Consider the following 24,941-nt stretch of genomic DNA (forward strand, 5'->3'; position numbering starts at 1 on the left):
TGTCGACATAAATTTCCCCTTCGTGGCCATAAGTTATCTTCGATCATGCTCAAATGGACTAATAATGTTTTATCAGTTTTTTCTCATTCATATCTTGACCATTACCGGGGGAGAATCTTCTGAAATTGTCAATGCTTATAATTAGTTTTTCACTACAAATCAAAGGATAATAATGACATATTGAACATACTTAATATTTTGTTCTCAGCTGTGGATGTTAGATTTGCAATTCATATAATGTTCGCTTCTAATCGAATTTGAGAGAAAAGTAGTTTCCAAAGATTTATTCAAAGAAATGTTCTCAGTCCTCTGATGAAAATAGGAACACACTTTTAAGAAAAAAACAAAACGAATATTTTCTACAGGGTTTGAACACATAAACTTCTGATTGACAGACTAGTCACCCAAACCGCTCGACCACTTCGTATGCCTTCAATGACCTCTTTTGACTTTTGTGTAAAGTGGTTTCCTGCTCCACACTTTTTTTTATTTTGTTTGTTTGTTTATGTCGATACAACTATAAGTTTGTGGTGAATATTTGGACGTTACAGGTCTTGCAATGGATAAAAGGGTTTTTCGTATAAATTACATTCAATTTTATGTCCTAATAACTTATATACAACAGGTTGAATCTGTGAAATGATTGGGGTTGGAGTGATCGTAAATATTTTCATAGTTAGGAGCCTGGATATGCAAACCCGCTTAGCGTGGGGATTTACTTATGTGAAATTTGGTACCTAAATCAGTATTGAAAGCAAAAGTAGTAATAAATTTCAATCACTTCTCGTTTTGGCAAAATGTTGCAGATGATTAATTATATGTTTCACTGAAACGCTGAATCGATTGCAAAAAGCACTTGTCGCTATCTATTACCGTTATTGTTCTGATACCTATAGACAGACGGAAGGACATAGCCGTTCTATAACACTTCCGACACATATGAGGAGTTTCGAAGTATAATAATAATAATAATATTTGAAATGTTTATTGGGAACAAACAGCGTTACAGCCATAAAGTGCCCCAAAAAAGAGAAGAAAAAAGTTTATACAAGAATAGGGCGCATGCAGATAGACATAACATACAACTGATCGTACAAAATAAGTAAAATGAAATAAAATATTGGTTCAAACATGCAATGCCTATTACAAAGTGAAAATACAATGAAAATAATATATATATATATATATATATATATATATATATATATATATATATATATATATATATATATATATATATATATATATATATATATATATATATATATATATATAAACGTAATTATCATTCCAAATAACACCACAAGTAAAATACACTCATTCATAAGACTAATGATAAAATAAAATGAGTATACAAAAAAGTAAAAAAATTGTAATAATAATAATAATAATGTTTAGAGTAAGTTTCTCCGTTCGTCTATATTTACCGGTCCGCTAATTCTTCGTTTCCTTCTTTATTATTATTATTATTATTATTATTATTATTATTATTATTATTATTAGAGAGCGGATTTTAAGATGCAGCACATTTTCTAAAAGTGTAGTTGTTATAACAGCCAAAGTTCAAAATATATATATTCGGGCATAACACAAACTGAATAAACGGACTTGGTTGCACCTTTTTAGCTAGATTAATAACATCCCCCCCCCTTCTTTTAGCCTTCAGCATCTTTATTATCCCTTTTTTCTCCCTTTTTAAAAAAAAATGTAGACAGAAGAATCTTTTATTTTCAATCTGGTTTACACATAACATTCCATAAATTTAGAAGCAATCTTGACAGATTTGCTAGGGACAAATTTGAACTGAATTTGCGAAACAATTCGGACGTAGAAACCTTTGCAACGTCAACTGAACTTCCTGACCATGTGCTTACAAGATATGCACTACGGTTTCCGTTGATGTCGAGCGAAGTTTCTCCACATACAAGGATATCCTGAGCTCCAAGCGACAGAAACTAGCATTCGAAAATATAGGAATGTTGTGCATAATCAAGTATAATGAGTTTCTGAAAACCTAGTAGTATGTAACGGTTTCTCAAGCTACAATATTGCTAAATTAACGTTTTCTTTTTTTAAGTACCGAGTTGGTTTTAACCACAATTTTATTACAAGAATGTTGAATGTTGTACAGCGGGGGACACTTCTAAATGGTACAGCCATATGGAGATTTACGGCTAAGGTGTACCATTTAGAAGTGTACCCCGCTGTACAAGCTTATGAGATTAAATAAAAACAATTTTGTAATTTATGTCAAATGTTAAGATTTTATCAATATTCGCTGGTGTAATGAATAAAGAATGTTCATGTAAGTGTATACTATAGCACTTAATAAATATATCCTATTTGCACCTTTTTGAATGATTTTTCAGCACGTTTTATTCCCTTTTTCCTACCACATTTTTGCACCTTAAAATCCGGTCCCTAATGATTATTATTATTGGTGGTGGTAGTAGTAGTAGTAATAGTAGTAGTAGTAAATTTCAGTTTTCAGTGATTCCTACTGTTAAAGGACAGTAAAAACAGGATATGTCGGCGATACTGTAATCTAAATTTTCGTTTTGTACTTTCCTCTGTCCTTTACTTTGAAAATATAGTAGGATTACAAACAATTGCAATACACGTATATGCGGACTTGAACTTCCTACATTTGATTTCTTCTACAGTATTACAGACAGATAATAAAGCATATCGTATTCAAGGCCTTCGAAGCAAGGAGAAAACTCTTAATTATTGTATCTTACGACGATAATACTCTTTTATTTGACTCTTCCCTGCACTATGCTTATAGTTACTTATGTAATATTTACTGCAAGGTCATATGGATCGTGTTTCCTTAATTTGTTTTGTTATTAGTGCTAGTTTCACCGGTTAGAAAATAGCTCCAGGAGCACGACAGTGAGATGGTAAACGAATCTGCAAAGTCATAGTTAACTTAGTGGTCATACATTGCATAATCTTTATGCACAAACAATTTCAACGTTGCTTCGAGTAATAATTTTGACAGAAATAAGAAGTAACGAAACAACCATCTTGATGTCAATTGAACAATAAACATGGTTGATCGGGGACTAATGGTATTTTTTGTTTGTAAGACGAGATACCGGTAAAGTAAATGTGAAAAGGACATCGCGGAGTAGTTTTCCCTTGCTAATAAAACAAATCATATTTATTCAAGGAAAGCGGCATTGTGTGAATGGAACCGCAGACAGGAAGTTAACAAACGTTGACCGAGATTACATCAAGGTCACATTACAATTACAGTATGGTCATCAAGACTATCTCTGAATACATTGTCATTTGGAGTTAACTCTCTTTCTCTTTTCTGTTTTAAAATATGTTTCTTTTAAGATCTGACGTCTGAGTCTCCATTTAGGCTGATGTCACGTTTATATAGCTTTCATGGTGTGCGCTTACCAATTGACATTCTTTAAGAAAGGCATTTTAAGTAAAAGTTGTATATTACAAGACAGATCTTTAATAGGAACATGGAGAAAATATAATTTGTACAATTAAACTTACATAATAACAGATAACAGAAATATTATGGTTATTTTCTTCGTGCGTTTGCATTTCCTTAAAAACTGAACATTGCAACAATATAGTAACATTAACAATTAGTGAAGTTCGAACCCAGGACCATGTGCGCTAAGAACGTGAATGCTAGTCACTGGACTAGTAAGGAGGGCAACATTAACTATTATTTGCAAATATGTAAATGATAGCAGTGAGGCAAAAAGAAAAAAAAATAGTACAATTTCCCGTATTCCTATAAATCTGTCCAAACCATTTTTAGAATCCGAAAAAGAGGATACATCCGGCTAAAACAGGACATCTGGGGACCCTATCCTGGTTCTAATAGGTTTTCCTTATCTTTAGAAGGTGTATTCACTACGCTCCCAACCACAGTTTCCTTATTTTATTGAAAATAAACTGGATAACAACAAGCAATTTGAGAATTTTGGAATTAAGCCCTTTAATACTGACAAAGACCTTTGTATCTTTGTTTTCAAGATATATATCTTACGAGATATATAGGCCTACGTATAATACATAAATTTGTTTTTCTCGACAGTTATGTCATGAACTGTGCACTCAGGTTTCTGGCCTACAAGAAAAGATCTGAAACCAGTTATTACCATGTTTAAGAGTATTTTGTGAATACTATTTTAGATACTTTCTTTCTTTTATTTTTTAAAAATTACTAGCTGAACCTGCGCTATTTACACAGTGCACAGTTCTAATATGAGCGTGAATCTCCTTCCCACTTCTCACTATATTTGTGCAAGACCCTTTACGGACACATGAAAAGGACAGGAAAACTCAAAGGGAATGCATTGCTATAGACAAACCTATAAATATAGTATTTTAATACATAGAGTGTTGATGGGAATTTGTGGCAAACTTGGATAAGCAATAGATGATAAATGCAAATATTTTTTCTTATAATTCCATATCCGAGTGCGCCCCATTGTGGGTCCACAATCCTTCCAAGATGCCAGCTTGCAATAGGCTTAGTCATTCAGATTAAAGCAAAGCGTCTTAAATGTCCATCAACACGCTATACGTAACTCTTCTACTGGTTGCCTTTCACAAGGGTATCAACGTAGTTGCAATATTAAATTAATAGGTCCAAAACGACGCCTAAAATGTGGAATAGAAAACTAAAATTTTTTTTAAAAAAAAAATTGAAAGAGAACTAGCAAATCTACTCAAAATTTGGAATCGACCAGCGAAAGTGGCACGTTTCTAGTAACACTTGTAGTTTTAGAGATCTCATTGTCGAAAGGATTAGCTACAAACATATAAACTTTTCTAACATTTTAATGTATAGATTGTTGTTATTGTCTTGAGTTATTTAGTAAAATTTTTAAAAAAATGGGGTGTGTAAATAATGTGTAAATTGCCGCTAGAGCGGACCGAATTGGTCTAAGAGTAATTCCACAAAATAATTCTAACACACCACACACACACATTCATGTGCGTGTATTTTACGGCTTGCTGTGCAGAATATCCCAGTTTGAATTTGTGATGAAAAATCATTCGCAGTTGTGTTCTCCAGGATGCCCTTTCATTAGAGCTGTTCAACAATGCAATGCCTTCTATTTGGTGGATACCTTTGTGTGTTTACTGGATGTGTAGAGATTATGACATTGCATACGTGACCTTAATTCATTCCTGTATTGTGTTGCTGAGGTGAGATTCCAAAGTGTTTCCAAAGTAATAATTTTGTCAAAATTCTCAACAAATGTCATACTTTCATAGGAGAAAGTAAGTTCAGTTTCAACCAGGCATGTGCAAATTGGAACAGAGGGCGTGTAACGTTTCAGACTATTTTTAACTTACCGTTAAAATTCTTTTACCTTTCTGTTACAGTTATTGCCCACAGTTCGATTAAGTCAACACGATCCAGCACCTTAATTTTTACTCATAATTACAAAAAAAAATTAGGCACATCAAATGCATATCACAATTAATTTTTATTCTTAAAACTCCATGAATAATCTTTCTTCTGTTGTCATAGCAACGCGAAATAACTATATCTTGTTACAGCAACTCTCATTACATGCTTATCTATCTCCACATATATTCTACCTTTTTCTTCTTCACAACAGATTGTACACTTTTAAGCACCGTTGCCCAAAATATCTACAATTAGAAATGGAAGTAATTCACAGATGTCAGATATACAATATCGTTGTATATATGGCTCTCGACTAGGACTTCTTAATTAGTTATAATTGAAGAAAGAATCCTGGACCGTCACATATCTTACATACATGGTTACCTTACTTTCCGAATAGCCCTCACATATATAAAATATACAACACACACACACACACACACACACACATATATATATATACAGGGTGGGCCATTTTAATTAATCCACGGAAATATCTGAAAAATGATAAAACATAGAAGAAGTGTTTCAAGTACACGTTATATATTGCTAAAGGGGAAACCTAATTCCGCCAAAAGTACCCCTCCCCGCCCCCCCTAAATGGGGGTAACGGGGGGTAACTGTGAAATGTCAAATGGGAACATGGGTCGAGTAATACCTCGTTCGAAAGGTCTTGGAAAACTAAGTAACGCTGTACCAAAAGATGTTCCATATTGTGCACCGGTTTCAAAATGGCTGCCATAATATGGTTCGGAAATTCCAGTACCCGTAGTGTGAAAACCATGGAAGGTAAAGGAATGGAACAAAATTGAAATACGTAAATATCATAGGGCCTATCGAATGATGTAATCCCTGTAATCCCAGTGGCCTCCCTGAAGGGGTCTTGTGGGCTAACTTCAAAATTTCAATGTCCGACCGGACAACGGTTCGGGCGTACGCTTGACCTACCCAATGCTGTTTGGGAGGCAGACTTCATGCATAGAGAATTGGTGCACCAAGTTAACGCGGATGGCCACAGTTACATTTTGATTAACTATTAGCATTCATGTCATATTGTGAGCTTGAGGGACGAAACGGTATGTACGTATATCCCCGAAATGCTTTCCGAATAGCCACACCAGCACGCATTGCATAAAAGTTTCTCTTTTTTTAGTCACTTCAGCGTCATCCTTACAAACAAATGTTTCAACCACACCATACCTATTTGTAAGGTTAGCCTTAATTTACGAATTAAAGTAGATTTCTCGTTTGAACTTTCACTTTACTTTCCACCCGACTCACATACAGAGCGCAGGGTGAGATTATTTTGCAGGACTTGGATTTCTCTCTATACATTATGGCAATTTTACTCTAATATTTTTATCTCTGTTGTATTATTCTCGAGCCTTGGAACGCCTCCGTGGTTTTCCTACTTAATTTTCGTTATTTTCATTTATGTCTAACCGTATTCATACTATGGGCACTAGACGTTTTCTTAGACACAGTCACCATGTCTTTGCGATCATTTTGAAAACGGTGTCTCATGTCGAAAATTTTCTTACAGAAGCTGTTTGATATTAATTTGTCTATGTAACGTGATGTTACTCGCTTCAAGCTGCTATTTGACATTTTCAAGTTGGCCCCGGATACCTTTCAGTTGGCCCTTGGAGTCACCCCGACAACACCTCTCGATCTGCCTTACGTCAGTTAGCTACTCCAGTTTTTCTTTTGTTGATTTATCTCCAATCGCTTTCACACTACGGGTACTAAACCTTTTCTCTGACACGGATACTATGTTTCGGCGGCCTTTTGAGAACACTGCCATTTCACATCAATCGTTTTCTCCTGCAATATGTTAGATTTTGCAAGATTTATCGAACGAGGTACCACTCGACTCGTGTTACTATTTGAAATTTTGAAGTTAGCCCCCAAGACTCCTTTAGGGAGGCCACTGGGATCACAGGGACCACACCGTTCGATATGCCCTACGATATTTACGTATTTCAATTTTGTTCCATTCACTTACTTCCATGGTTTTCACACTACGGGTACTGGAGTTCCCGAACCATATTATGGCGGCCATTTTGAAACCGGTGCACAATATGGAACATCTTTTGGTACAGCGTTACTTAGTTTTCCAAGACCTTTCGAACGAGGTATTACTCGACCCATGTTCCCATTTGACATTTCAAAGTTACCCTCCGTTACCCCCATTTAGGGGGGGCGGGGAGAGGTACTTTGGGCGGAATTGGGTTTCCCCCTTAGCAATATATAACGTGTACTTGAAACATTTCTTCTATGTTTTATCATTTTTCAGATATTTCCGTGGATTAATTAAAATGGCCCACCCTGTATATATATATATATATATATATATATATATATATATATAAATTTTGTCTCAATAATATTCTTACATTCATTTAATAATCAATTTCATTTTAATTCAATAAAATTACCAACGAAGAGGACTTATTCAAAAATGCGAAGCTTTTGCTAATTATGTAGGTCCTAAAAGAGATTCTTTAATTCAATATCATCGGAGCTCATAGACAAATTAAATTCAGGTATATTGAAATATTACATAACTTATTTCTTCCATTTGGACATAATTAAGATAATTATAAAATACTTTGAAAGCACAATATTGATAAGTGAAGCGAATTACAAAGAAATCATCTAATAATGTAACGTTCATTTATATTATCCGTATAGAATTCAAACAAAGTACGAATTACAAATGAAATCATAACTGCATTCAAAGTGAAGCTAAACAAGAATTAATTGAATATGTTTTTGACGGACGCCATAACTTTAGCTTAGGTTACATTACCAAAAGATTCGATTAGGTTACATTGAATGGCATTATCTTGAGTATCGTTCTGTACATTATGAATTCCTCCAGTTCTTTGGTTATGAATTTTTAATTAATTAATTTTTGATAATTTCTGCCACCTATGAAGTTATTACAAAATCCATTTCGAGAAAAATTAGATATACTGTTTGCCTGATTTCCAAATGCTGTACGATTATCATTTCTGTTTCTTCTGAAATTGAGTTCGGTTCTATTACCGGTATAATTGAATTTATCATTACTTCTTACATTAGAACTACACTCTTCACGCACATTGATATTTCGGATTGCTATGATTGGCTTGGTTTCGGTTATTATTAGTCTGGTGTCGATTAGTATTACTTTGCACCATTGATTGATTTCAAAATTTTGCACTATCATAATTAGATGATTGAAATTAATGCATTGTGCAGAAATCAGTATTTGCTGCAACCTAAAAGGTAACAATATCCAAATGCTATAATGCGTGATTCGTGTAGGTATGGATTAATTAACTTCAACTCATTATATACGGAAATTACAAAATCAGTAAGATTCTTATCAATTTTGGGATCATAACGTCTGTTTCGAACCAAAGCGTCTCGGTTTGCCAGCATGAAATCATTCTCAAAATTTGAAAGCAGTGCGTTCTTGAAATCTAAATAATTACGTAAATATCCCCTAATCGCTTTGAACCAAACAGAGCAAGGTGGTAGTAAAACGTGTGGTAAAATTTTAAGTAATTTGGATCTATATACACAAATTAAGTCGCATTCTTCGTATTTTTCCAAAAATGCACTTGCTGGTATGTCTTCCGACCTTCCACTAAATTTGGTCAAAGATCTTATTTCACTAAATCTGATATGATTATTATGAGACTGTTTCAAATGTTTAGACTGTATGTATCTGGTTTTCCTACGATGTGATGAATGTGGTCTTCTCTCTTCTTTCCCAATGCTAGAGGCACTATCATCCCTCTCAGAATAGCTTTCCGGTATTTTACTTTCTTCTATAGCTAATCTGGGTTCATTTGGCATATGGTCTCTGCTGATGATCGGATCAGTATTATCATAATTGCTGATAATCTTTTCCTTGATAGCATTAATTTCTTTCTGTAACTCTTTAATCTGATTCCTATGCTCATTAACTTGAGTTTCAACCACTTCCACCGAACTTTGTACAATTGTAAATCTGTGCAACATTTGTTCCATCCTACAGTCTGTTCGTTCTAATTTAGCGTTTATTTGCTGTGTTATTTGCTCTAAATTATTATCCATTTGCTGTGTCATCGACTGTGTAATTTGTTCAAATTTGCTATCCATTTACTGTGTCATGGACTGTGTAATTTGTTCAAATTTGCTATCCATTTGCTGAAACTTTTGTTCAAATTTAATATCCATTTGCTGTGTTTGTTGTGTCAGTTGCTTCATTTTCTGTGATAAGGATTGACCTAACTGTTTTATAAGGTCAACCACATTCGTTGATGTATCCGATCCTGGTGTTTCAATATCACCAACTTCATCTTAATACTTTCGACTCTAGGTATATCCATTTTAATGTTATGATAAATTTTCCTTTTACATCTTAACAAAGTATACTCTGTATTGACGCTTATTTATGAGATTGCTTACTCTGCTTTAAACAAATCTCAAGGTTTCTGGGCGGAAAACACCATCTAAATAATGTAATGTTTCAGACTATTTTAAACTTACCGTTAAAATTATTTTACCTTTCTGTTACAATTATAGCCCACAGTTCGATTAAGTCCAGCACCTTAATTTTCAGTCATAATTACAAGAGAAATTAGACACATCAAATGCATGTTGTCATAGCAACGAGAAATAACTATATCTTGTTACAGCAACTCTCATTACATGCTTATTTTATCTATCTCCACATATATTCTACCTTTTTCTTCTTCTTCACAACAGATTGTACACTTTTAAGCACCGTTGCCCAAAATAGCTACAATTAGAAAAGGAAGTAATTCACAGATGTCAGATATACAATATCGTTGTAGGCGGGCCAATCACAAAGGATTTGAGGGCCATACAAGACAATTTATAACATTTTCATAAGAATTGAATAGTCATATTTAATAGTAAACTTTGTCCATCGTACAGTAACACCACAGGAACAGGAAAGTTGCTATAATGATAACCAAAATATTTACTTACTAAAGCAACACATAAAAATCTATTTACTTACTATTTTAGTGGGAAACTTGATCCTTTTAGTTTTGAACTAGTCTCTCAATATTCGGTGGCACATTGGATATTCCAATGCAAAGGATATTTTTAAGGTGGACATCAGTTATCCAGAATAGAAATTCAATTAAGGTTAAGAGATTACGTAAGAAATACATCTGCAGTAACGGATCAGGTGGGCTGGATGAAAGGGTTCAGTGGGCCGCAACCGCCCCGCGGGCCGGCTATTGTACCATTTTCAACATAATTGAAAGCGAAACATACATATAGCGAAGTTCATTTATAAACTATTCCTTGTGGATATTCTCGTGAAAAGTGATTTACGTAATATTATAGTATTATTAATGAGATATGAACAAAATCGCCTGAGTCATTAAAAAAATATCAAAATTAAACTTACCCAACAGTGGACTATCGTTTGTGGATTTATTCATCACAACTTATTACTTAAACAATATTAGGAAGAAAATTTGGAAAGCACCCGTACAGATTCGTATACCTGAAGTTTGAAATTTGGTCTCGATACGTTGAACAGAGAGTAGGTTCTCGGAGAGTGAATATATTTACATCGGGACAAATGGACGGACGAATGAATAGACGGACAGACACTTAAAAAAAGTTTTCTCAGCATGCAATAGCCATGAAACATATAAATCCGTTGAAATCTCGAATTCGATTTCGTTTTCAAGTTCACCGTACTTTCTTCTCTCCTACCATTGCTCAGAAGTAAAAATGAAAGAAATAAAAATAGGAATTTAATATTTATTTATTGTACTAATATTCTCGTAGACCTGTAGCTAAATTTGATATTTACAACACAATCGAGTTATGTGTATTTGAAACAATTATAGATAAAAAATATCGAACATAGATACAGTATATAATTTTGTGACTCCTGTAGAAATTGTTTTCCGTACTGTAGCATAGCATCAAAGCCAAGCTTACCTGGAGCCAGTTTTAGAGATAACACATTAACGTAATTAATTCGTTTAATAAAATATATATGTTGGTTATATATATATATATATATATATATATATATATATATATATATAATACATAATTCGAGTAAGGTGTCCTGATGGCGTGCGCCACTGGCACAGATACGGGAACATGGGGGGGGGGGGGGCAGTGCCTTCTCAGGTAAGAATTTGGGGGCATGCTCTGCCAAATTTTGTTGTTATTAAATTAGGGGTTCACATCTTTAAGCTCATCGTTTCACATCATTTTTGGCATAGCCAAACGTAGTCAATTAGTCCTAATATTCAATGTTGTTAGCATCATGATATGCACTGTTTATTCTTATTTTACGGTTTCAAATAAAAGATTGGTTCTTATACTGAAGTTTAACCCAGGGCCGCAACTAGGGGGGGGGGCAGAGGGGGCATGTGCCCCGGGCGCGTGGTTAGAGGGGGCGCCGAAAAGAAGATATATCAATTGTTTTAAAAATCACACCCTTTCCCTTGAGGAACTTATTCTAGAGGTTAAAAGAAATCAAAAGTTTGCTTGGCCTTTTCCATGGGACCTCTTTTCGTTGATTATATATATATATATATATACACCGTATATAGATAGATAGAGAGAGTCTCATCTAAATAGGTGTAATGTCATACATTAAAAACCTAATATTGCATGCATTTGTTCCCTTGGACGACCACAGAGAATCCGCCCCCCTTTCCTTTCCTATCACAAGGAGCTGTTTGTTTGTTTGTATAATTCCATTGAGAACATCTCTGAAGTTTACAACGCTGTTATCAATAGGGGCGGGGGCGAAAAGTTACCGATTGTTGTTGCTTGCTGATGGTTGAAGAGTTTAGCTCAGACGCGCCAACTTTTAATGTTAGGCAATTGCTGTAATGCTTTTAAACTAGAGGGCAGTTTTGTGGCGGAAAAGATAAGTTACACGCCTCAGTATATTTAATTGTTTCTTGTACGTCTAAATACCAAGGGATTTTGCAAATGAAGGCTGTATGCAGTTTTATCTATTAGTTTTGCTTCAGAGCTTTTCGAGGCATTTTGAATTGTTATCTATCAGTCCAAATTATGCTTTATTATGCTTTATTGTTAATTTCAATCATTGTTTTACATTAATCGTGTATAATGCATAATATTTACTATACATTAAATAATCTGAATATCTTGATCTATTTATTAATATTTTATGAAAAAATTTCTTTCATATTTAATGAACTTTCTACTCAATGCACTGTAAAGAGATATGCTTTGCTCGAATCAGTTTTTTCTATCACTTGTGTGCACCTTAGAGGTGCATATATACAGAAAGAGAAAGTATACAGAAAGGTGCACAAAAATTACAGAAAGTGCTCAAGTTCGAGAGGTACACATAACAATACAGTGTGGAGTTCTTGTGTACTATTCATTGTTGCCGGAAAGTTTTCTTCTTTTCTTTTTTTCTTTTCTCCACATCAAAGGATTACACCGAAAAATTTACAGAAATAAAAATAAGCTTTTCATTGTTGCATTGTTATGTTCTCAATGATTTTGCATTGTAAATATATATTTTTTAAATATTAATATAGTATATGTTAAACTTGCAGTTAAATATAATTTCCAAGAATTATGCTATATATTTTAAATTATGCTTTTTTTTCTAAAATTATGCTTTATTATTCTTTTAAAATTAGTTTCTTCTGAACCCTTAGACAACCACATTCATGTTCAAGGTACCAACCATATGTCTAAATTGCTATTATGCTTTTTTATGCTTTTGGGTTGCTCTATTTATGATATACCAGATAATTGAAGTTTATTTTGTACTGTTTTTTTTAATGAAAGCTTATGTACAAAATTATTTTTGGGTTTATTAGAACTAAATGTTATTTCAATTATAACTTTATGATGTACCAGATATTTTCCAGTTTATTTTGTATTAGTTTCTTATTTTAATATGAAAGCGTAAGTACATAATTATTCTTTGGGTTATTAAAACTAAATGTATTATTTCAATTAATAACTATATAATGTGGCAGATATTTTCTAGTTCATTTTGTATTGATTTCTTCATACATCATTAAAACAAAATGTATGTACAAAATTATTCTTAAAACTTGTGAGCACATAACGAATGTAATATATTTTTGTGGTTAAAATAAGTTTGATTAAAATACTTAAAAATCGATATAACTGGTTTCGTTAAGAATGTTATTTACAGTTGCAATCCATAAGTAAGTGATACTTTTGACTAAACCTGGGGGCGACGAATTGTGTGTTTGCCCCGGGTGACAGAAACCCTAGTTGCGGGCCTGGTTTAACCATGATGCGTTTAAGGATGTGAATCTCTAATTAAGTAATAATAATAATAATAATAAGTTGGGTGATGCTTTAGAGGGCAGTGTTCCCCACATTTTTACTTTGGATGGACCCCGTATCATAGTCAAAGATCCATGACAAAGGGGTATACTTAACTGGATTTCTCAACAGGCACAACCACCAATCACTGACTGTTTGACCATTGCAGGGCCACTTTTTTTAAAGCAGCCGATGAAAGTGATATTCTGGATTTCGGTGGAATTGCATGAAACCGTGATATGTTGTAGATATTGTGATCCTGGGAAAAAGTCTTAATGGGCACAACTACCAATTACTGACCATTTGGCCACTATGAGGCCATATTTTTAAAAAAGCAGAAAGTAACGACATTCTGAGATTTTTGTGGAATTGTATAAAACCCTGAAAAGGTTTAGATCTCATCCTATCCCACAACCCGGAAAAGGGATGGGGACAAGGGCGCCCATCAGGGGGGGGGCAAGGGGGGCGCTTGCCCCTAAGAGGAAATCGTACTTGGGAATATGGAAAGCCCAATAGAATTTTTACATTAGTTATAGCAAAATTTGAAACTGTATTTGAAACCTCGCTTATATTTGCCCCCCTTAGAAACCACAACATGGGCGTCCTTGGATGGGGAGAGTAGCAACCAACACCATTTAAGCATAGATAGCATCCCGATGCACATGCGGGACAAAGAAAGCCCTGGAAAACCCTTGACAAGATGACCGGCCCAGGCCGAACCTCCCGAATGCGAACAAATCCTCTACCAACTGACCTACCCCCTTACTCGGTAGTCACAAATTAACAATTTTTCTCAGGATTACGACATCTACAATTTATTAGTTTCATTCATTTTCACCGAAATCCAGAACATCGTTATACTCGGCTTTTTTTTTTTTTTTAATAAAGTGGTCTCTTAGTGGTCAAATGGTCAGTGATAGGTGGTTGTGTCCATTGGAACTTTTTCTCAGGATCACAATATCTACAACATATATGTTTCAGTCATTTTCACAGAAATCCAGAATACTATCTTTGTCTGCTTTCAAAAAAAGTGTCCTCGTAGTGGACAAACGAGCAATGATTGGTGGTAATGGCTATTAAGACTTTTTCTCAGGATCACAATATCTATAATACTCGTATATCACGGTTTCAGTCATTTTTACCGAAATCCAAAATATTGTTATCTTCAGGTGTTTTCAAAAAGTGGCCAAATGGTTAGTGATTGGTTTAACTTTCTCTCAGGATCACAATATCTATAACATATATCATGTTTCAGTCATTTTCACTGAAATGAAGAATATCACATCTTCAGCTGTTTTCAAAAATGTGGCTCTGTAATGGCCAAATGGTCAGTAATTGGTAGTTGTGCCTATTGAGATTTTCTCTCAGGATCACAATATCTACAACATATATAATTTTCAGTCATTTTCACCGAAACGCAGAATATCACTATCTACGTCTGCTTTAAAAAAAAGTGGCCAAATGGTCAATGATTGGCCATTAAGACTTTTTCTCAGACTCTCAATATCTACAACATATCACGGTTTCAGTCATTTTAATCGAAATCCAGAATATCGTTATCTTAGACTGTTTTCAAAAAATGGTCCGTAGTGACCAAATGGTTAGTGATTGGTGGTTTTGTCCATCAAGATTTTTTCTCAAGATCACAATATCTACACCATATATCATTTTTCAGTCATTTTCACCAAAATGCAGAAAGTCACTATCTTCGTCTGCCTTCAGAAAAGTGGTCTAGTAGTGGCCAAACGGTCAGTGATTGGTGGTTGTGTCCATTAAGAATTTTTCTCAGGATCACAAGATCTACAGCATATATCGGATTTCAGTCATTTTCACAGAAGTTCAGAATAAAACTATCTTTGTCCGCTTTTAAAAAAGTGGCCTAGTAGTGGCTAAACGGTCAGTGATTGGTGGTTATGGCCATTAAGACTTTTTTTCAGGATCACAATATCTACAGCATTCGGGTTTCAGACATTTTCACAGAAATCCAGAATATCGTTATCTTCGTATGTTTTCAAAAAAGTGCCCCTGTAGTGGCCAAGTGATCAGTGATTTGTGTTTGAGCCCATTGAGACTTTTTCTCAAGAACACAATACCTACAACATATCACGTTTTCAAGCAATTCCACCAAAATCCAACTTCCATAAGGATTGTGCGGGTGTCCTTTGCGTCCGTAAGTATTTTTTAAAGGTATTTTAAAAATGATTTTTAGTAAACCTTCGTTAAGAAAGAACATGAATTCCGCTACTGTTCTATCATATATAGGCTTTTGATAATCGAGAAAGTAACGAACATTTAGAAGGAACTTTATTACAAAAAATCACTATTGGTCTTGGAAATACACCACTCTATTAGGCAGCGGCGTATTCTGCATGAATGCAAGGCATGCATTGCATGCGTTCTTATTCTAGTTTATTTATTTTTAATTAATTTTCAAGGAGCCAACACTGAAAAATTACGGAACTTCCCTTGATATCGTAGGCCAGTACGCGTTAGTAGTTGGCAGTCAGTAGTTGAGAAAACTGTTCACGTGTGGCGCTGCAGTATTCTCGACAATGTGTGTAGGCATCCGCTCAAGATCCTTGTCGTCCGCTAGCCTGTAAACCTGTGTTTTATTGGGTGAAAGAAGCGAGAGAAATCCAAAATGCATGCAACTCGAAAGTTGCACGCAGCATAGTTGCCATCTATACATATACACGAAATGACTAAATCAAAGATATACCAAATACTCTCTCAATTTAATTGCATTAGCTAAATGAAGGAAATGAGCTAAATGAATTAAATTGCTAGTACGGAGAATATGTATTGACATTATCTCAAATACATTTACTTTGTAGTCACTTAATGTACTATTTGTTAAATAAAGAATCGCGCAGATGTGATTTAAATGTGTATGAATTTGTTTAGTAAAAAAAATGCTTAAGTGGTTGGAAACAAAGCATTAAAAAAAATGTCTGACGTGAAAGCAGAATTTCTTCTGCTTTTGCAGCGTTGTCGGATCTAAATGCAAGAGAGTATCGGTGTATGAAAAAAATGTGAAATATAGGTTTGAATTACGGCAACAAAGCGTACTCTTACGGAAAGCACAAGTTGGCCAAAAAAATCCGCGAAAATTGACGAGAGAATGTGTTATCGGAAGTCCTCGTTCGAGCGGGAAAAGTTCATTGACTCATAGTTGAAGAAATTTCGGAAAGATGTGTGGTGCGGTGCGGTCTTTAACTCTATTTCGTTTCGCTGCATGAAGTATTTATAGTACGTGCGTTTTACTTTATCGTTAGTGTTGTGTCTTGTGTGAAGTGTATCTTTTTAGTGTTTACTATGGATAGAGAAGACGTAATTTTGGACTTGTTTGAAAAACCTTTCAGTGCTCGCCCTATGGAGGAAAAGTTACTTATAGTAAGAAATGGACGACCCACTCCAGCTCTAACGAACTTAAAGTCACAAAACAAAACTTGTGTGCGTAATTTTAATCCCGAAGTGTATAATAAAACTGTGTGGCTTTGCGGTTCGGAAAATTTGTGCAAACTTTTTTGTTGGCCTTGTGTTTTGTTCGGAACCGAGAACTCACCATGGAACAGTAAAAACCGGGGCTACGCAGACCTGAATAACCTTCATACTGCTATTACAAGGCACGAAAAATCGGACTCTCACGTTAATGCACTAATAACTTTGGCGACCTTTGGCAAAATTAGAATAGACGTACAATTTGACAAGCAAAAGCGAGAGGATATTAGAAATCATAATGAAACCGTAAAAGAGAATAGGGAAATTTTGAAAAGACTAACGTATGTGACGTGTCTTTTAGGCAAGCAAGAATTACCTTTTCGCGGGCACGACGAGAGCGAAGAATCGAACAACCGAGGCAACTACGTGGAAATCCTACAGTTGTTATCAGAATTTGATGCAAAATTGAAACATCATTTGACCACATCTAAGGTTTTCTCAGGTACATCTCCCTTAATTCAAAATGATTTAATACAAAGTGTGGGTGCAGTTATGGTTGAAGAAATTAAATCTCAAATCAAAACAAGTCGTTTCGTATCTATTATGATCGATGAAACATCAGATGTCACCAATCTATCCCAGTTATCTACTGTGTTGCGTTACAGTCACAACAATAACGTTGTTGAAAGATTTTTAGGGTTTAGTGACGTTAGTTCTGATCGTAGTGCTGCCGCATTAACAAATCTAATTATGAAAGTGTTAGAACAGTTTGAGTGCAAAAATAAACTGATCGCACAAACTTACGACGGGGCTGCAGTGTTAGCAGGTGACATAAGTGGGGTCCAGAGGCGGGTAAGGGAAATTGTTCCGGAGGCGATTTTTATACATTGTTACGCACATAAGCTAAATCTTGTGTTGTCACAATCCGTTTCCTTTATTAGTGCTTGTCGCATATTCTTCGTTACGATTAATGGAATTGCTGCATTTTTCTCTTCTTCAACAAAAAGAACTAATATGTTGGACACATTTGTTAAGAAAAGATTCCCACGACTTGCAGCTACGAGATGGAACTTTTCCAGCCGATTAGTGCAAACTATTGCTAACTGCAAAGATCAGCTGCAGGAACTATTAGAAGCCATCTTAGAATCTCCTGGGGATTGGGATAGTATTACCGTACAAGAGGCAGACGGATTTCTTGCAAAGTTAAATGACTTTCAGTTTAATTTTCTTCTAAATTTGTTTCAAGACATATACACTTTCACCGATGTAGTGTTTAATATCTTACAGTCCAAGTCTTTAGACATTGCGTATTGTTCAAAAGAAATACTGACACTGAAGGAGAGACTGTCATCAAAACGCAACAATGGTTTTGAAGAAGTTTGGCGCGACACCTTACTATCTAATGATCCGCCGACAAAACGCCGAAAACAAGCCAATCCCTTATCAGTAGAGGAGGAATTCAAGAGGCTTTATTGTGAAATATATGACACCATAATATTGCAGCTACAGCACCGTTTTGATTCACTGCCAGAAATGTCTTTTTTGGAACTTCTTGATTGTTCTAAATTTTCAAAATTTTCAAAAGATTTTCCAGAACAACAGTTTGTGCAATTGGAGAAAATGTACGGAAAGTTCTTTGATTTTGTACGATTGAAAGCCGAGCTTAAGGGTGTCTATAATTCTGATCATTTTGTGGGAAGGAGTTTGGGAGATCTTTACAACTTCTTAGTTTCAAATGGTCTACAGACTGGCCTTCAAGAACTTAACAAACTGTGCGAATTAATTAGAGTTATACCTTCAAATACATCATCAGTGGAACGTTCATTTTCGGCCTTGAAACGCATAAAAACATTCCAGAGAAATTCTCAAGGACAAGAACGTCTTTCGGCTTTGGCGATGATGTCTATAGAGAAAGATCTTCTAATACAAATGAAAAGCAAAGATTCATTCTTTGACAAAGTCACCGAGGAATTTTGCAAGAAAACCAGAAGAGTGGATTTTCTTTTCAAGTAATTGGTGAGTATTATCATAATTCTAATTATTTTCTGATAGTCTACTCTTTTTGAACGTGCTATATTTACAGAGAATGGTGGGTACAAGAGTAACGCAAAAGAGCATTGAACCCCCTTCTTTTCCCAAACTATTTTTTTTTTAAGTATTAATTCCGCATTACTATTAGGATGCGCTTATAGATGTGCACACCAATGTAACAAACAAACTTTGGAGTTATATACATGCTTGAGAAACCGCTGGAACGTAGCGAGGAACATATATAAGAAAGTATCCATTAGTTTCGTAAGTTTCTGGGCGAGAGGGACAAGAGGAAATGCAATGACGACTGGGACTTCATTACAGTTTTACATGGGCGATTGGAGCATCCACATTCTTTTTGCTCTTCTGTTAAACGAAACAGAGAGAGAGGGAGAGAAAAAAAAGCGCAATGTGCCTGCCTGCTCGAAGGTGTCCCTCTTTGAGAAAGGGGATGATTGTCCTCGCTGACAATCTTCCTCATGTCCTCAGTCACAGTTGCCAACTTATTTGGTTTACCACTGTCTCTGTTTCTTTTTTTCTTTTTTTTTTTTTTTGTTTTGTTTTAAAGAGCTTAAATTGGAGAAGCAAATTCAGCACAGCATTGGACTGATTATTGGGTGGATTATATCAACCCTTGGATTGATTATATTATTCCTTAGTTGTGTTTCCTAGTGAATAGTGTGTATTTTCAAATCGTTCAATAGCTACCTAGTAAGAATATATATGAACTACGTTATTTTATTAGCGGAAGAGGAAGTGCAAGCATTTTAAAGCATAAAAGTGATTTTGAAAACTAGTTAGAAATTGACGGTGGAACATTCGTTTCTCGAACAGTGTACTGTTTGCACTTGAACAAAATATATTTCTTTTCATCATTCAATATTGTGTCCCCCGTGAATGAGTGGTTACGCTCGTCGCCTTGTAATCAAGGGGTCCCGTGTTCGATTCCCGGTGGAGACACAAGTGGTTCGGATCCCACGTTAAGCTGTTGGTCCCATCCTTAGGACGTCATCATCATCCTATGGAAGGCAATGGAAAAACACCATGGGACCTTCGGGTCAAAGACTTACCTTCGGGCAGAACACCAATCATCATCATCATCATCATCATACTGAAACAGATGTAAAGTTTATTCTACGCCGCAAGGTAGAATGTTCCACCATAAAGGAGTGCTGGAGCGTTTTACAAATAATAATAATAATAATAATAATAATAATAATAATAATAATAATAATAATAAATTATATTATTATTATTATTATTATTATTATTATTATTATTATTATTATTATTATTATTATATAGTGGTAGTAGAAGTAGTGGTATTGGAACATTGCATGCCCAACCTCAAAACTCAGGATACGCCACTGCTATTAGGGGTGAAGAAAATTAGGAGAATGTGATCATTGGATTGAAGGGGCGATTCAGTGGTTGAGTGTAGCCAAATCACTGCTTTTAATTAACTTATCAATCGTTAAAGTCACCTTCTTGAAATGAACAATAAAACGAAGAAAGGAAAAAGAGAAAGACGCTTGATATTTTACTGTAACAAGTTTGAACTTTTGTCTTTAATAACTATGATATCAGTTTATTTTAATTAATTTATTTATTTATAATTGCAGTTGCCACAGTAGCTCAACGATTGGAAAGTGTTGCCAATCTTAACATTAAGACTCGCAGAGTACTTAAAGGCCATCAGGCGAAAGTTCTTTGCTCAGATTGGTCGCAGGATAAACGACATATTGTTTCATCTTCACAGGTACGTATGTTAGCTACGATCAATACACGTTTCTTGTTGAATTGTAATACTCTATTGGAAATGAAAATATAAACAGTCAAAAAGATATGGAATTGAAATTTTGCGTAAGTGATCCTTACTTCAACCGCTCTATTATATGGATGCTACTAAATTTGAAGCCATTATTTTGCTTACACATTTTCTAGAAACCAGAGTCAAGGAGTGTTTGAAGCCGCCTCGTATATGTAGTCAAATGTTGTCGCCTTTGGTGTGCTTGGTCCCGTGGCTGTTCTCGATAAAAGAAGTCTACATTAATCCAGGGCGGATCCAGGACCGATTTCTGGGGGGGGGGGGGGCGGTGGATTGTTATACTGCTACTTTTAAGGGGTCCAAACTTTGGGATATGTTTTATTTATATATATAAAATAAGAAAGGTGTTGGTGTCTGATGAAGAGGACGTTAGGTCCTTGAAACTGTAACACATTGTAAGTATAGTTTTAATATATTTCATTCTGCTCTGGTCAGAACTGTGTTTTATTTGTTAAAATAAGAAAGTTTCCTCTTCTGGGGGGGAGGGCGATCAGCCCCTTGGGTCCGCCCCTGCATTAATCTATGTGACATAAGCGAATAATGTAAATCAATTGAAATATCACATTTGTAACGCATAATTATTACGTGATCTTAGGCTATACGTATTAAAGATACTAGAGCGGATTTATTAACTGTGAAACCATATAGATTAACGATAATAAAACAGTTAGTGCAATGACAAAAGATCAAGCCAGTGCACTAAACTTTCTCTCTTAATTCGTGTTAGGCTGCATACTGAAATATTTGTTTGTGAAATACGAACAGAGTTATAAGGCGTTTGTGGAAAACTTCATCCGAAAATAACTCATCCCAAAAGTAAACTATTACTTGGGACATTTTGTAATGAGAAAGGATTTATACAATATACAGAGCGTTCAAAAAGTCTCTATATACCTCAATTGTCACATATTCAAAGCAACGAGAAAATTATTTTACTCAGAATTTATTATATTTTATGGCATAAAAGCACTATGTACAGGGCGTAGTATATACACACACATTTTCACAGCAAATGTTGGAAATGTCCCCCGTGAGCCTCCAAACATGCTTGCATTTGATATGTGTAGCATTTTTTCTTCATCGAGCACTGACGGTCTACCACTTCGATCATAGTCCATTACCGTTCCAATATCTCTAAATTTATCTATCAGTGCCCTTACAGTGTGACGATTCGGAACAGCTGTATCCGGAAACCTAGCTGCAAACTTATCTTTGTCTGTCTGTTTGTACTCACCTTGTTCACGGAACACATGTTCAACCAGGAATATTCGTTGTTCCAAAGTTAACACCATTGTTTCAGAGACCGCTAACTAGATGCAACAATCACTTCAACGTCACTTTGCCGACTGGAATCTAAGAAAGGAACTTCACGCATACTGCATACGAAAGGAACACTGCAAGGCGATAATATAGCAGTGTTGCAAACCTTCGCATAAAATTGTATTTCATGTGACTTTGACTTGCCACGATTCAGGTGTATAGAGACGTTTTGAACGCTCTGTATATTAGGGTTATTAATGAAATACTTATGAAATATAAACCAAAAGGCATGAGTCGAATTTGAAGGAACTGTTTTAAAAAATCCAGTCAAGCGATACCGACACCTTGTTTATTTTTTTCATGTCATTTACGCAACCTTATAGGGTTATTGAAAAAAAATATTTATGTATAAAATATAAATCGCCTGAGTCGTTGTTGAGAAAATCGTTCGAGACTCCCAAGGACAAACTATGCTTTTTGGATTTTTTCATGAGAGCTGTCCTATCCCGTATTCTAGGGTAATGGAACACTTATTCTTGAAATATGAATAAAATCGCGTAAATTGTTTTTCAGAAAAATCATCCGATAAGAGCTCACCCAAAAGTAAACTACTACTTGTGGATTTTTCAGCACAAACGAATTATTTCATATTGTTACCAGTCATTAAGAGGGCAGACTTCTATATATTTTTCAAAACCTAACAATTTTTCTTTTGCCCGTTTTTCGTAAGTGGAAAGAGATAATGAAATGTAACTTACTACAATAATAGATAATGTTATTCTACACCCAAAAATACGAATCGGAAGAATAATCAATGTTGCCATCCATAGAAATTACAGTGTGGCTAAAATATGAATTGCCCAAAAATCTAGGTGAAGACAGCGACTAGAAAAATGAACTCAACGGTAATTGATGATTTATCATGTTGTCTTCGTTCCTTGTTTGCTACTTTTTAAATAATATTTGAACTTATTCTGTAATAACTTAATAAGTTATTACAAAATAAATAAGTTATTACATAATAAATACAAATATTATTTAAAAAGTAGCAAACAAGGAACGAAGACAACATGATAAGTCATCAATTACCGTTGAGTTCATTTTTCTAGTCGCTGTTTTCATCTAGATTTTTGGGCAATTCATATTTTGGCCACACTGTAATTTCTATGGATGGCAACACTGATTATTCTTCCGATTCGTATTTTTGGGTGTAGAATAACATTATCTATTATTGTAGTAAGTCACATTTCATTATCTCTTTCCACTTACGAAAAACGGGCAAAAGAAAAATTGTTAGGTTTTGAAAAATATATAGAAGTCTGCCTCCTTAATGAAATGTTTATTTTTGAAATATGTGAGTCTTTCTTTATATATAAAAAATCGTCCGAAAGAACTCTCCACCCCAAAATAAAATACTGTGTTGGAAACAAAGTTTTTATGAAAAATAAGAGGAATAAATGGATATGCTAATCTGTTAAAAAGTAATGGTGCTTAAGTGTACTTATTAAAAAAAGCCTTAAAAAGTAATCAAGAGGAACCATTAATATGTTTTTCCTTTTTCATAATAATTTGTCCTAAGGGACAGTGGAGATAGAAACTAATGAAACTTTTTAATTGCAAAAAAAAAAGTGATAAGCACTTAATTTCAAATTAAAAACTAATAAACTTTGTAATGTAGTATAATCGGGATTCAGGTTGACAGATGGAGGAGTGAAAACGAAGAAAGAAAAAAAAAACAAAAAGAAAAAAAAACAAAATCATTTTAACCATGTGTAAAAAAAAACTAACCTTAAACTTCGGTTAAAAGGTTTTCATACGCTCGTATAAATTTCAGTTGCTACCATATATAAAAGTTAACTAAAAAAGACAGTCTGAGTTTTTTGTAATTTTGGTTTCCATGCGTAAATAGTTTTGTGGTAAATAACTCAAAAAATATATACAAATAGCATCATTAATATCCTCTTGTATATGTTAAAATTCTTTTTATGTTAATAAAATTGTAATTAAACATTTCAAGGTAAAAAAAAGGGTTATTTTACCTAACTTCTACAAAAAAAACTACCTCTTACACACGGTTTAAACAACTTAAAATACTATTTGCCAATAAATAATATAATCTAAAATCAACTACCATACTAAATTTTAAAAAATATTTAATTAATCATTTTTATTAATCATGGTTCCCCCGTCCTATCTGGATTTTCCCCAGAGAAATAACTTAATAACAGTTTAGTGTTGTTAATGAAATATAAATAAAATCATTAGAGCCGTTTCCGAAAAAAATCTCCATTTTTCATTTTCAGTCTGCAGTATATTTCCTTTGTTTTAAGGGTAGAAAGAAATTTCGGGGGAAGTAAAGAATATTATAAAAAAGAAACAAGTTTAAAATTTGGCGCGTATACGTTGAATGGTTTGCCCTCTACACTGGTTCTCAATCTTTTTCGACTGACGACACACTTTACTGAACGTCCCGGTCATTATGACACACTTGTTTGATATTTTTATTACAAATAATGATAATAATAATATCTATTACAATAGCGAAACCTATTGTTTTTTTTTAATAATGACTCTATGTAGCACTGAGTTATTGTTACCACTGGAAGTGTTGACTGGTACAGTCTGTCTCGATTTTAACTAATTATTACTAAA

The 24,941-nt window shown here is 34.5% G+C and overlaps 1 protein-coding gene across 1 annotated transcript in view; it reads left to right on the forward strand.

The window, feature by feature from the left end:
* Positions 1-24,941, forward strand: part of Gbeta5 (guanine nucleotide-binding protein subunit beta-5) — a 106,344-nt gene that overhangs the window by 48,803 nt on the left and 32,600 nt on the right. The window contains exon 2 of the mRNA XM_081745886.1: positions 20,824-20,960. Within this exon, the coding sequence (XP_081602012.1) occupies positions 20,824-20,960 (137 nt within the window). The remainder of the gene's footprint in view (positions 1-20,823; positions 20,961-24,941) is intronic.

Source organism: Thermobia domestica, chromosome 2, assembly GCF_964235325.1.
Source record: "Thermobia domestica chromosome 2, izTheDome1.hap1.1, whole genome shotgun sequence".
NCBI lineage: Eukaryota > Metazoa > Arthropoda > Insecta > Zygentoma > Lepismatidae > Thermobia > Thermobia domestica.